This window comes from Myxocyprinus asiaticus, chromosome 22, assembly GCF_019703515.2.
Source record: "Myxocyprinus asiaticus isolate MX2 ecotype Aquarium Trade chromosome 22, UBuf_Myxa_2, whole genome shotgun sequence".
In the NCBI taxonomy this organism is placed as follows: domain Eukaryota; kingdom Metazoa; phylum Chordata; class Actinopteri; order Cypriniformes; family Catostomidae; genus Myxocyprinus; species Myxocyprinus asiaticus.
In genome coordinates this window covers 10208302-10223123 of record NC_059365.1, presented here as the reverse complement: position 1 = coordinate 10223123, position 14822 = coordinate 10208302, and the positions used below count along the sequence as shown (strand labels likewise).

Below are 14822 nucleotides of genomic sequence, written 5' to 3'. Positions count from 1 at the left end.
TGAAAAAAAGAGTTATATTTTGATCTGGTGTCACCCAAAATCAATTAGATCGCTTCAGAAGACATGGATTAAAACACTAGTCATACTGATTACTTTTATGCTACCTTAGTGTGTTTTTTGGAGCTTAAAATTTTTGGTCACCATTCACTTGCATTGTACGGACCTACAGAACTGAAATATTCTTCTAAAAATGGAAGTTTGTGTTCTGCAGAAGAAAGTCATACATACACCGATCAGTCACAACATTAAAACCACCTGCCTAATGTTGCGTAGCTCCCACTTGTGCAGCCAAAACAGCGCCAACCCACATCTCAGAATAGCATTCTGAGATGTTATTCTTCTCACCACAATTGTACAGAGCGATTATTTGAGTTACCGTAGACTTTGTCAGTTCCAAACAGTCTGGCCATTGTCCGTTGACCTCTCTCATCAACAAGGCGTTTCCATCTGCAGAATTGCTGCTCACTGGATGTTTTTTGTTTTCGGCACCATTCTGAGTAAACTCTAGAGACTGTTGTGCGTGAAAATCCCAGGAGATCAGCAGTTACGGAAATACTGAAACTAGCCCATCTGGCACCAACAATCATCCATGCGATTATCTAATCAGCCAATCGTGTGGCAGCAGTGCAGTGCATAAAATCATCAGAGAGGGGTCAGGAGCTTCAGTTAATGTTCACATCAACCATCAGAATGGGGAAAAAAATGCGATCTCAGTGATTTAGACCATGGCATGATTGTTGGTGTCAGATGGGCTGGTTTGAGTATTTCTGTAACTGCTGATCTCCTGGGATTTTCACACACAACAGTCTCTAGAATTTACTCAGAATGGTGCCGAAAACAAAAAGGGGCAGTTCTGCGGACGGAAATGCCTTGTTGATGAGAGAGGTCCACACAGAATGGCCAGACTGGTTTTGGGTGAGCTATTCCTTTAATGGCTGACTTAAAAAATTAATGGAACAAATGTCCCCGGACCCCCTGTGACAGTCTCCCTCTTTTAACTCCTTATGAATCTGCAAGACGGTATTGTTATTACTATTATTATTTTACAATTCTGTACTATATATAGGCTATGTATCACCCACATTTCGTGATGTATTTTTTTCTCTCGTATTTTTCCTCCATAACCCTGTTAAGTCACTGCTCCATTTAACCCCTTCATGTTAAAAACACATGTTCCAGCGTGCAAATACACGTGCATACCTTCGGTAATATTGACTACTAGACTGTCATGTCGCTCAGTTGATGGCAGTGTAGTGAACGGGTTTCTTATGTTCTATTCTGCACAGGAATGCAAGGGGCGGACACACAACTGTACTAACCGTGTCTTTAGTAGAACAACCGTATTTAAACGTAACTTCTTCGTGAAGGACTATAGAAGGTTCTTAAACATATTTTTAAACGCGTTTAACACCCGCACAGACACACAAACTGGATTTAAATATCGGAAACTCTACAGAAACAACAGCACGCACGGACTCTCTGGAAAACCGTCTATTTTTACGCGTTTCTTTAAAATGACAGACAACTCCACACTATTTTAAACTAGAACTTTTAACTAGAGTTTTTCGAAATTACACTGTGTCTTAATTTACGCTTTGTTGTATATTACCATATACAGTCATCCACGCGCTATTTTTAAGTGCCCTTGGCAAGCGCGCGCTGGACTACTGGAGGAATCATACTCTTAAATTTGACAGTATTACTTCATTTTAAGTAAATATTAAAGTACGAAGAGAATTTAATCAGCTGCGTTTGCTAACTTTTTCGCATTCAGTTACTGAGTTGTTTGCCCATTCCTCGACTTTTAATCTGCAGAGACATGAACTAGATTTAGTTTTGTCAGAAGGAACTATATTTAAATCAATATTCATTTTCAGGAAGGTCATCGCTAATAAACAAAACAGAATTGCGATATTTTTTCATTCATCTCGATTCGTCGGTATATTATTGTATCGTTTTCATAACTCTCTTTGGTGTCGCGTGTTGATCCGGGTGTTTAAGGATGTTTTTCCACAACGGTGCCTCCAGTTCGAAAAAGCTGCTGGTTTTGGGGTTTTTGCTCCTGGTTCGTTCAGTTTTATGTCATGGTTTTCTTGAAGCGTCCAACTCTAGCTCTTATAATTTGGGGTCTGTTATTCTGGAGCCTCTGGATGGGCTGAGAAGATATGTGGAGTCCATTGTTGGCACCCACGTGATTGGAATTTGTGCTGAGGTAAAAAAAAAAAAAAAAACTACTTTGTTATTTAGAATTATTTTATGATTTATTCAGCCTAAACAATATTCATCACTTCCCAAAGGAATATTTTAGTACTCAAAGACTGCTTCTTTTTAACTTTAACAACTTAATAGAGATCTCAGTTGTTTCATTGAAGTATGAACTTGGTTTCAGATGTTTCTCCTAAAATCAGAAGTACAAAAAATAATATAATTGATGAGTTGAAAGTACAGAGCTATAAAATGAATGTGTATAGCTCAGATAATCTGGAATTGGAACAATGTGTAAGTGTTGAACCTGAGCTGAGCAAATCTGAGCACAATTTGAGACATTATGTGTGTGTGTGTATATATATATATATATATATATATATATATATAACATTTTTATTAATTTTTTTACAACCAGAAAACAAACTTTGACAAAATTGTCCATTTCCTCTCCTAATCTCATTGCTGTCTAGGAGAAACAATATGCTTATTAAAGAGACCTCATTTTTTATTTTTCTTTCCTACTAGCTATTAACTGCAAACATGTTCTTTAATTCCATCATATTAAATTGTAAAGGAATATTCCACGTTCAATGCATTTTAACATTTACAGATGGGTCCCATTCACTTCCATTGAAAGTGCCTCACTGTAACCCATATTTTTATTTTTTATTTTTTATTTTTTTGTGGTAATCAACATTATGCCACAAATTCTGTCGATTAAGCTTAACTTGTATTGAACCCGGCATATTCCTTGAACTTCTAATGGGGACCTTTCCTGCCTCTTATTCTCTGTATGAATGCATAAACTTTTTGGTGTTTGGTATTAATGGCTCTCTCTCTTTCCACTTTTATCCCTCTCTCATATTGCCCCTCTTCTTGCTAATCCTCCTTTAACCCCCTCCTCTCCTCCACTCATCCTTTGCCCTAATTTCATCTGCTTATGTTCCCCTCACCCAACTCTCCCCACCTCTCTTTGACCTAGAATGCTGTGTTGTACCTTGAGTCAGTTGTTGGCCCAGAGAACCTCTATTCTTTTGCTATGGTAAGAAATAGTAAAAGGTTGAAACCTGTGTTAGAGTTCATGTCACTTGTTTTGACATGCATACTTTTCCACCGTGTGTGTTACCGTCTGTGTGAAAGTGACAACTGGTACTTTAAAAGTGTCAGAACAGGTGCGCAAGTGTTTATGAAGTCTGTGGCTTATGCCCAGAAAGGGCAAACAATGCTGCATTTGTTCAGTGATCTGTACATATGCTCCCTTCATGAAGTCATGCACACTTTTCCTATGTGAGAAAAAGTTTGTTTCCTTTACTAAATGAGGTGACCTTGTGTACTGTGGATCACAAGTAATGTGTGATGAGTGCGCATGTATGTGAGTGTTAAGATTAAGGGGGATCCCCAGCTGTCACTCTGGCAGCTTTGCTTGCGCATACTTCAAATTAGATATTCCAAGTTTAGCAAACTTTTTATCTGTTCACTTTCATTGTTTGACAGTTATAACTGAATTAAACTCAAAAGTTAATTAAAGGAACATTCCAGGTTCACGTACAATGGAAATGAATGGGGCAAGTCCATAAACACAAAGGGTGCTTTCACACTGGCAGTTTAGTTCGAAACACGGCACAGTTCGCATGAAAAATTGGTAATGTGAAAGCTGTCATGCGGACCGGGGAGCGCACTGCGGTACTGAACGCGAGACTACCTGTAGGAGGTGGTCTGAGTTCGGCTGCAATGGAACTGTAGCGCGATTCGCGTGAATGTGAAAGCAACTCGGACTCGGGTGCGCACTCGTTCAGGAAGTAAATTAACCTGCGCATGCGTTTTAGCCGATGACGACATCTATATATCTGTCTATACACCTTATAAATACTATAAATACATACTATTATAGGTTATAAATATAGGGTATAATAGGAGATGACAGTGGCGATAACTTCACCTTGGACACGAGCGTAAGCATGCAGTGTAAACAAAGATGCAAATGAATTCCTTGCAATCAGCTGTCTCCTCAAAAAACGGCATTTGCGAGCAGCAGCAAGCCGCCTTCCCTTGGACATCTGATGAGTTACACCATGAAGCGCACATATACGCAGTTGTCGTTCACTCTGCTGTGCATAATGGCACCAAAATAACAAAAAAACTAAAAGTATGATGAGTCAGGTTGTGTTCTCCATGCGTGTTTTGTGATGATGTAAGATGAACGCAAATGGACCGGGGTTCGACAGAATCAAGTGAGTGTGAAACCAGACCAAAGCTGCGGGGGGCACCGGGAACAATCGCACTCGGAATCGGACTGTAGCAAACGTGCCCAGTGTGAAAGCCCCCTAAAATGCACATTGTTTCAGAAGTACAGCCACAACATGTAAACATTATATGTGTTATAGGGCTGGGCGATAGGATGATGTTATCGCATATCGACAATGTCTTACAAAGATCCCGATGCCGATTGCGACACTCATGCGACGATGATCGACAATATCGGGAAATGGCAAAACCATGGATCTGGGACAGTAGGGGGGGGTGCAGCAATAGTTGTTGAGTGAAGGGGTACCTTTTTGATGGGCACATTTGTGAAGGGCACCTTTACATTTGTGAATGAATGGGGCAGGGGCTTGCGCCTCTGTAGCCCCAGTTCTGTGCACGTCAGTGATCTGGGAAGTCACCAAATACACTATATTGCCAAAAGTATTCGCTCACCCATCCAAATAATTGAATTCAGGTGTTCCAATCACTTCCATGGCCACAGGTGTATAAAATTAAGCACCTAGGCATGCAGACTGCTTCTACAAACATTTGTGAAAGAATGGGCCGCTCTCAGGAGCTCAGTGAATTCCAGCGTGGTACTGTGATAGGATGCCACCTGTGCAACAAGTCCAGTTGTGAAATTTCCTCGCTACTAAATATTCCACAGTCAACTGTCAGTGGTATTATAACAAAGTGGAAGCGATTGGGAATGACAGCAACTCAGCCACGAAGTGGTAGGCCACGTAAAATGACAGAGTGGGGTCAGCGGATGCTGAGGCGCATAGTGTGCAGAGGTCGCCAACTTTCTGCAGAGTCAATCGCTACAGACCTCCAAAGTTCATGTGGCCTTCAGATTAGCTCAAGAACAGTGCGTAGAGAGCTTCATGGAATGGGTTTCCATGGCCGAGCAGCTGCATCCAAGCCATACATCACCAAGTGCAATGCAAAGCGTCGGATGCAGTGGTGTAAAGCACGCCGCCACTGGACTCTAGAGCAGTGGAGATGCGTTCTCTGGAGTGACGAATCACGCTTCTCCATCTGGCAATCTGATGGACGAGTCTGGGTTTGGCGGTTGCCAGGAGAACGGTACTTATCTGACTGCATTGTGCCAACTGTGAAGTTTGGTGGAGGGGGGATTATGGTGTGGGGTTCTTTTTCAGGAGCTGGGCTTGGCCCCTTAGTTCCAGTGAAAGGAACTCTGAATGCTTCAGCATACCAAGAGATTTTGGACATTTCCATGCTCCCAACTTTGTGGGAACAGTTTGGGGATGGCCCCTTCCTGTTCCAACATGACTGCACACCAGTGCACAAAGCAAGGTCCATAAAGACATGGATGAGCGAGTTTGGTGTGGAAGAACTTGACTGGCCTGCACAGAGTCCTGACCTCAACCCGATAGAGCACCTTTGGGATGAATTAGAGCGAAGACTGCGAGCCAGGCCTTCTCGTCCAACATCAGTGTCTGACCTCACAAATGCGCTTCTGGAAGAATGGTCAAAAATTCCCATAAACACACTCCTAAACCTTGTGGAAAGCCTTCCCAGAAGAGTTGAAGCTGTTATAGCTGCGAAGGGTGGGCCGACGTCATATTAAACCCTATGGATTAAGAATGGGATGTCACTTAAGTTCATATGCGTCTAAAGGCAGGTGAGCGAATACTTTTGGCAATATAGTGTATATTAAACAGTAGCCCAGAGTGTGAAACTAGCACCCACCACCCGCAAAATGCGACAAGGCCAAATGTATTTCATGCGTGGGTAATTATGCTCATCTACCCGCAACAGGCGGGTGACCTGTAAGACGTCTCGGAGTGACACATGACAAGAAATGCTGTTAGTCACAAAGACACGTGCTTGAAGAAACACACTGTTATATTTTACGAACAGACAAATGAAAAGCCGTTAATACTCATGTCTGATTCACTGTATATTCAAAAAAATTATGGAATCACCTTGTAATTTACATTTCTAAATCAAATACCGGCACAAGTCTAAAAACGCTAATTAGTCTGCAGTTAAAAGAGAGTGCTTGCAAGACCTTAACGAGCTGTTGGGTTTGGCTAATTGAAAGGAAACATGGCCCCAACAAGACAGTTGTCAATTGAAACAATGGAAAGGATTATAAAACTCCTTCAAGTAGGAAATCCAACAGAGAGTGTGGCAAAAGAAGTTGGTTGTTCTCAGTCAGCTTTGTCTAAAATTTGGTGCAAGTATAAACAAAATGGCAAGATTATAAAAGGAAAACATACGGGTAGACCAAGGAAGACGTCAAAGCGTCAGGATAGAAAACTCAAAGCAATATGCCTTGAAAATAGAAAATGCACAACAAAACAAATGAAAAACAAATGGGCAGAAACAGGAGTCAATGTTTGTGACAGAACTGTAAGAAATCGGCTGAATGAAATGGGATTTACATATAGAAAAGCCAAACGTATCATGGAGTGTGGATGATTGGATGAAAGTGATATTCAGTGATGAATCACGAATCTGCATTAGCCAAGGCGATGATGCTGGAACTTTTGTCTGGTGCCGTTCTAATGAAACATATAAAGATGACTGCCTGAAGAAAACAATCAAATTTCCCCAGTCATTTATGATTTGGGGTTGCATGTCAGGTAAAGGACCAGGGGAGATGGCAATCATTACCTCAACAGTCAATGCACAGGTGTACATTGAAATTTTGGACACTTTTCTCATTCCATCGGTAGAAAATAGGTTTGGTGATGAAGTCATTTTTCAGGATGATAATGCATCTTACCACAGAGCAAAGAGTGTTAAAGCTTTTCTCCAGGAAAGGCATATCAACTCAATGACAGGGCCAGCAAACAGTCCGGATCTCAGTTGGTCCATGACAAGGCTCCATCCTGCAAAACTGATCTGTCAACCGCTATTTGAGAAAGTTGGAACCAGCTTGATGGAGTATATTGTTTTTCATTTGTGAAGTCCATGCCTCAAAGAATTCAGGCCGTCATAAAAGCCAGAGCAGGAGCAACAAAGTACTAATTGTGATTTTTTTAGTTGATGATTCCATAATTTTTTTCATCGAGTGATTCCATAATTTTTTCCTCTACTTGATCTGGAAAAAAATATGCCATTGATTGTTTTGTGTCATATCTGTGATTTGTTTATTTGCTACAAAGTAAAAATCTGGGTGAACATCCTCTAAGTGTGGTGATTCCATAATGTTTTGCCAGGGGTTGCATGTTTAATTTTACACTTAAACTAACTTATTCAATGTAGAAAATACTTAATATTTTCTGCTATATTTACTTAACCACAAAATCATTTGTTTTAGTGCACACTATTCTCATGTTTACTTGAAAAATGTGTAGGTCTTGTGGCTATACCTTTGAAACGGTGTGTATTTGAATGTTTATCCTGGTGCATTGTCTTGCCCCAAAGACTTTCATTGAAAGTGCATTACTGTAAACATGAAATTTTCTTGTTAATAGACAGCATGTCACGGATGCTTTTTATAGAGCTTAAATACATGATTGAGCCCAGAATATTCCTTTATCTGTAATTGCATCACACATGCATTGTGTCAAACAGTTTTGGTTAATGATTAGCAGTGGGTAGTGATCTATGAGTTCTCCAGTTCACACTGCCTTGCATAGGAAACACGTCAACAATGCAGACCATATAGAAGCGTCATTGAGTCTAACTGCTTTCTTTCTCCACCCTCTTTCCCATCCATTTTTTCATTCAGTTTGTTGAAATGTTGCTGAAGTTTGTTGCTGAAGGAGCTGCCAGTGGACTGAATGTCATCGCTGTCTATGTATCTGAGATTCTCCGAGCTACAGGAGTGAATGGTGAGTAAAGGTCATTTCTTAGGGTTTAGACTGTGTATATTGAAATATATTTATTTTGTTTAACTTGCATGTGCTTATATATTCTCAAAAATAAATGTAAATGTAAATTAGTATGTACTGATAGTTAAAATATAGGCCAAATGCAAGCTCTGTTGAGCAATAACAGAGAAAGTATGCTATTGTTGCCCCTGGGGGTTGCCTTAACACTGACATAAATCACTTATGTGTGACTTAGTGTGTATGGAATGCCCAAATTACAAATATTATGGGATTGGAGGGAGAAAGAAAGGTTGTATTTCATCTCAGATAAAAATGGGCCTATACAGAGAACATGCAATTTTACAACTCCCATGAAAAGCATCACTATTACATTCTCAGTTGTTTCACTGAAGCACCAACTTGGTCTCATATGTTTGTCCTAAAATCAGTAGTAAAAAATAAATAAAACAATTGCTGAATTAAGAGTACAGAGCTATAAATTTACTGTGGATAGCTCAGATAATTTGGCCTTTTGAGGATGTGATGAGAAATGTTTGAGTTCATATCGAGATCTTAGTAAATCTTGGCACAGTTTAAGACATTGTAGAGTTTTCTTTTTACCAGTAGAAAAGAGACTGGCAAATTGGTCAATTTCATCTCCTAATCTCATTGCTGTCTATGAGAAACAATAGGGCTATTAAAGAGATCTCATTTGTGATTTGTCTTTCCTACTAGTTAGTAACTGCAAACATTTTCTTTATTTCCATCATATTAAATTTTAAAGAAATATTCCGTGTTCAATACAAGCATTTTAATGTTTACGGATGGGTCCTAATTACTTCCATTGTAAGTGCCTCACTATAACCCAGATTTTCAAATATGTGACTTAGTGTGTATGGAATGCCCAACTATTATGAGATTGTAGCAAGAAAGAAAGTTTGTATCTCATCTCAGATAAATACGGACCTATAGAGACAACATGCAATTTTACAACTCCCGTGACATCACTATTACTATTGTTTGTACTGTACATAGGCTTAGTGATATGAACAAACCCCTAAACCTGAGTATTAAACTTTGACATGTATCCCATTCCACACAGTTTTTGTAACAGATATAAACAATACCTCAAATTATGCGTTTTTTTGAGAAGAGGTGTCCAAGTATATTTCTAAGTGATCTGACTTAAAACAAGTGAAAAATCCCATAGATTTACACCGATGGTGTAGTAACAACCCTAGCGACCATCCAGAACAGACTAGTAACGGCCTTACAACTACTCATAAACATAAAAGCAACCACATAGCAATGTTATAGCAACCACCCAGACCAGCCTAACAACCACCCAGCAACTCCCTAGGAAGCACATAGCAATATCTTAGCAACTGCCTAAAAACACCTTAACAACCACATAATAATGCCCTTGCAACCACCAGGAACACCCTAGCTACATCATAGCAACCACAAAGAACACCTTAAGCCAAGCTTACACTACACGACTTGCAGTTGACACCCTGCGACTTACAGTCCTGTTTTTTTTCATCTCACTGGTGCGAACACTTTAGCACTGAAATGTATCAACTACATGACTATTTGCCCCGATTGCAGTCAAGTTTTGAGTGATTAGATCACAAATGTACAAGCAAGACATCACCGTAACACCTGGTCGTCTCTTTTGACCACTTGTGTTCGGATTTCGAGGAGAGTGTCTCCGATTTCATGAGGACATACGTACAGTACATCAGTCATTACGTCTGTGCATTACTGCATGATAATAAATGCAAAAAAGTAAAAGACAAGAAAGAAAAGCACTAAAAACCAAAAATGACTTTTAGAGCAGAATTAAGAAGAGTTATTTTAGTGCAGTACCTGTAACTGAGCTTCTAATGTGCTTGCTGCTCATTTCTATGGCCCTGTTGTTCGTGTTCATGCATTCGCTTTTTTCAAATTTCTGATAAAATTTCCCTTTAAATTGTCACGGACCCGGCAAAAAAACGGCCATTACAACTGTCCCATTTCAAACAGATCGCCAAAAATGCATCTTAAAATGAAGATAATGAAATTCATTCACAAACTCGCACAGTTTATTCTTGATAACATGTCAACAAACATGTACGAATGGCTCTCGCCCGTTTTCGTGCTTTATTGACACCATTTGCAAAGGAACAAAATAACAAAAACAGCTGATAATAATAAAAACAGCGAGTGGGGAGATATGGATGATTTTTCATTTTAGTTTCTAATTATTTTTTGTCTCCTGCTACCCAAATCTTGCTCTCCTCTTTCAACAAACATGAAAGAATGGCTCGCGCCCATTTTGCTACTTTAAGAAAAACAGTTGAAAATAATAAAGACAGCGGGTAGGGAGATGTGGGTGAAGTTTTATTTTATTTTTTAAGAATTTTTGTCTTCTGCTTCCTAATAACTTGCCCTCCTCTTGCACTCTCTCTGTATTTCATTGGCTGTGGCTCATTGTCTTTGGGTCACTGGGACAGTGCGCACACCTAACGACAAGACATCTTTTGACAAGACAAGTTTTGAAAACTGTCATAGCGTCTGGGACTCGCCTCGGCCTGTCGCAGGAGTGTGCACACAACAAGACCATTTATCGTGAGATCCGAGCCTTCTTGTCGCAGACCAGTCGCCGACACAAAACATCAAAGGAGACGAGCTTGAGTCATGTAGTGTATACTAGGCTTTAGCAACTACATAGCAATGGCTTAGCAACCACCCTGAGCACCCTAGCAACTGCCTTCAATATCTCAAGAAACCACCCAGAACACCCTAACAACCACCTCGCAAATGTCTAACAACTCCCTAGCAACCACTCAGAATATCTCAGCAACCACAGGGCAACAGCCTAGCAACCACCTAGAAAATTCCTGTCAACTCCCTAGCAAGCACCAAAGCAACATCCTAACATCCACCTAACAATGCTCTAGCAACCACTAAGAACATCTTAGTAACTATACAGCAATTGCTTAACCATGACCCTGAGCACCTTAGTAACTGCCTTCAAATGGCTCGAGCAACCACCCAGAGCACCCTAACAACCACCTAGACAATGTCTTACTATTCCCTAGCAACCACTCAGAATATCTCAGCAACCACAGAGCTACAACCTAGCAACTATTAAGAACATGGTAGAATCAAGATAGCAACTGCCCAGCAGCCACCCAGAACACCCTATCAACCACCCAGTAACTACCTGGAAACCACCAAGAACACACTAGCAACCACCTAACAAATGCCTAACAACTCCAAAGCAACCACTCAGAATATCTTAGCAACCACATAACAACATTCTAGCAAGCAACCACCATGAACACCCTAGCAACACCATAACAACTACTTAGAACAACTAGCAACCACATAGCACCAGCCAAGCTACCACTCAGAACACCTGAGCAATGACTTACCAAATACTGAGAAAGTTGATGACATATGCAAAACAATGGAGAAAATTGTCAGGCCTACTCCAAAATTTTGAACAGGCAAGCACTATTTTCTTCAGAAAAGTGTACAAATATAATTACCAACTGTTCTCTCTTTCTTCATAGAGACAATATCGATCCCTCATTTCACCGCTGAGGGCGTGTCTGCTGTCACCAAATGGGCACTGCTGGCTCTGACGGGTTACTGGATCTTGTCTGTCTTGCTGCGGGTCACTGTGGCATTTGTAAGACGAGTCTTTTGGCTACTTAAAGTGGTCGTAGTCATGTGGCTCTTTGCACGGATCGTCAGTGACCCCAGTGCGTCAACAGATACCACCACAGTGAGACTGACACTACTTGTGCTTATCTGTGCTGTGTTTGAAGTCGCTACAAGCAACAATGGTGGGAAAGCAGCCAGTCTCGAGAGCCGAGTCAGCAGCCTGGAGGGACGAGTCAAAGGGATGGAAAAAAAGAAAGTAGAGTGATAAGCAACTCAAAAAAGTAGTAATGCAGGGGAAGTGGAGCAACGATAGAAACTCATGAAAAAAGGGAGATAATGAATCAGGGATGAAACTCTGGCCACGTACATACTGCAGATAAATACGGTTGTCACTCCGCTTCTGAGTACTTAATCAGTTATATTCTGTACATGCAGAGTTTGGTTACTTATGGGAAAGACAACCACATTCTACAACCGAATTCACTGCTGAAAAATTCGGGTTATTACAACCATATTTACATTAAATCTACTTAGTGTTTACATAACTAAACTGGACAATTAGTTAGTTCTCAATGACGTAATTAATAGCACATCTGAGACTAATAACACATCATACATTAAGGTCCAGAAAAGCACAGTGTTTAAAAGCAGCAGCTCAATGAGCATAAACAAAACACTAACATGAAACACTATTTATATTAAAATTTCCAGATGATAATACGTCTTTAGCCATGAATATTAGTGTAGTCAAAATAGCTAACACCAAACAGGTTAAACTGCTGGCATACATGTTTCTTGTTTACAGTCTTGTTAGATGCCAAACCACTGCTCTGGTTATCATTTTATCAGTCATTGCAAATTCAAGAGTGATTATATATTCTGTACACATGGAACAATAATTGGGGGATTCACTCTTGAAATGAAATGTCACTCTCAGAACAGCTTTAGGATTATTTTTGTCTGACTATTGCCTTATCTCTCTGTATTTCATGATAAATTCTTTGGGCCAGTGAGACTACTCCCTATTTATGGTGGTATTTCACACTAGGCAGTGAAACATGTTTCCATGTTACCTATTTTTACAAGAATGTAAAGAAAGAACAAGACAACATCCCATCAGATAAAATAAAGTTATCTTTGAATGTGTTCTGCTTCCTCAGATTCTTTCAGTGAATGTCATTGAATGCACAGTTGCACACAATGAATGAACTTAAACAGCAGTCACACCCACAACAATATGGAACAGCATTAGCAGTGAGGACTCAAAAATGAATTACAGATAAACAGACTTCGATACAGTGAACGTCTGAGATTAGATTCAAAATATAATTTAAATATCATTTAATTGGAAATAAACACAAAGTTTTAGGATTTTGACAAATTTAAAACAAATACAAATTATGACAAAGCAACTTTGTTACTGTAGCTAAACTGGTAAAGCATGGCACTTGCAACGCCAAGGTCATGGGTTTGATTTCCAGGGAACACACTGATACAATGTATACCTTGTAATATACACTGTAAGTCACCTTCGGCAAAAGCGTCTTCCAAATGCATACAGATGAAATGTAAATGTTGTAGCATTGACCATGTTACCTCCTTTGTAAAAAAAGGATTTTTTCTCTTTAGAACATTCTCAAATTATCCTGGAATAACAGGAATCATATGGTTTTGCTCAAAATTATGGAGTATACACCAGAATTGTTTGGTTAAATGAACAAAAAGAACATTGCAAATGTGAAGTGCACCACTACAGTATAATGTACCAGAACTGAGGCACTCAAAAAGTCCACAAGAGACAGTATAAAATTAAATTGTGTTTTGGCTACGATGCTGAGTGCTGACAAGCTAAAAATTCAATTATGGGGTGAGTACCAATCCTAATAATGATGTGTAGTTTAACCAGCAGATAGCGCTGCTCTCACCTCATTCAGAGCAGCGCCATCTTTGATGTTTGGCGGGAAATCGTGAATGACATCAAGGCTGTGAAGGATAGACGTATGGCATAAAATGGCAGTTTATGGTGACTACCTCTTCAAGCTTGAAAGGAAAGCAAAAGTATAATTCATAGGTCTCATAAATTATTCCATGAGACTCATGATTGTTATGAAAGCATACGATAAGGTTTGGTGAGAAAGAAACCGAAACCTAAAGATTTATTTAGTGAAAATGTTCAGTGCCCATTGATCTCCTGTGGGCGTTCATGATAGGGCACAAGAGCAACAGTTGATGCAGCCCCCTTGCGACATTGGGGCATTCAAGTGAAAACTCTTCTTTTTTTTTTTTTTTCTTTTTTAAAAAACAGGTCCTCCACAGCGATAGTGACAACAGAACCTGAGGTCTGCAACCCGACCTGGGCCCGACTGGACCCGAGAACACGACAGGTTTCAGGCCGGGTTCGGGTCAGTTTTTTAAGTAGGACTTCGAGTCGGGTTTGTAATTAATGAAAATAAATAAATAAATAAAAAGGCCAACCGAACTTTTTTCACACACACACTCTCACTCACAGATGCGTGAACGGACGAGTTAGGGGCCATTCACACCAAATATGTTTTTGAAGGCGTCTCCTCTGGTTTCCCATTGTTTTCCTATGTAAACACATGCTGGACGAATGTCTTTGACCGTTGCTCCGCGTCTCGCTGTTTATTCGGCGTCTCGAGCAAGAGTTAAAAAGAGCTTCAAATGTTCAAAAACGCAAGTCGAGACACCTGTGCTCTGTTTCATTCATTGCAAGACTGTTTTTAGCGCAGGTGTCTCGACATGCGTTTTAAAAAAATGTGAAGTTCTTTTTAACTTGACATGGTGTTTAAACAGTGCCGGTCCTGCGTGAGAAGCTGAAGAAACAGCGAGACATAGCGCAACAGTCAAAGACATTCATCCAGCAAGATTCAACATACTGAACAAGTTCAGGCTGTAAAGAGGGGACTG

At 40.0% G+C, this 14822-nt stretch overlaps 1 protein-coding gene across 3 annotated transcripts; it reads left to right on the top strand.

The window, feature by feature from the left end:
- The first annotated feature begins 1119 nt into the window (after positions 1-1119).
- si:dkey-74k8.3 (uncharacterized) lies at positions 1120-13040 on the top strand. Of its 3 annotated transcripts, XM_051649040.1 has the most exons (4): positions 1120-2212; positions 3191-3250; positions 8159-8261; positions 11801-13040. In XM_051649040.1, exons 1-4 carry the CDS (start codon positions 2003-2005, stop codon positions 12157-12159), a joined length of 732 nt encoding a protein of 243 aa, XP_051505000.1. In that variant the 5' UTR covers positions 1120-2002; the 3' UTR covers positions 12160-13040. The 3 variants fall into 3 exon arrangements, 2 of the variants coding, with proteins under 2 accessions (XP_051505000.1, XP_051505001.1); XM_051649041.1 differs by lacking the exon at positions 3191-3250 and having other exon boundaries at positions 1125-2212; XR_007892455.1 differs by lacking the exons at positions 1120-2212; positions 3191-3250 and having other exon boundaries at positions 4915-8261; positions 11801-11846.
- The last annotated feature ends 1782 nt before the right edge of the window (positions 13041-14822 follow it).

Coding starts and splice junctions, on each gene's coding strand:
- si:dkey-74k8.3 (XM_051649040.1), top strand. CDS start 2,003: ATGTTTTTCCACAACGGTGCCTCCAGTTCGAAAAAGCTGCTGGTTTTG. Junction 3,251..8,158: donor ACCTCTATTCTTTTGCTATG/GTAAGAAATAGT, acceptor TTTTTCATTCAG/TTTGTTGAAATGTTGCTGAA. Junction 8,262..11,800: donor CCGAGCTACAGGAGTGAATG/GTGAGTAAAGGT, acceptor CTTTCTTCATAG/AGACAATATCGATCCCTCAT.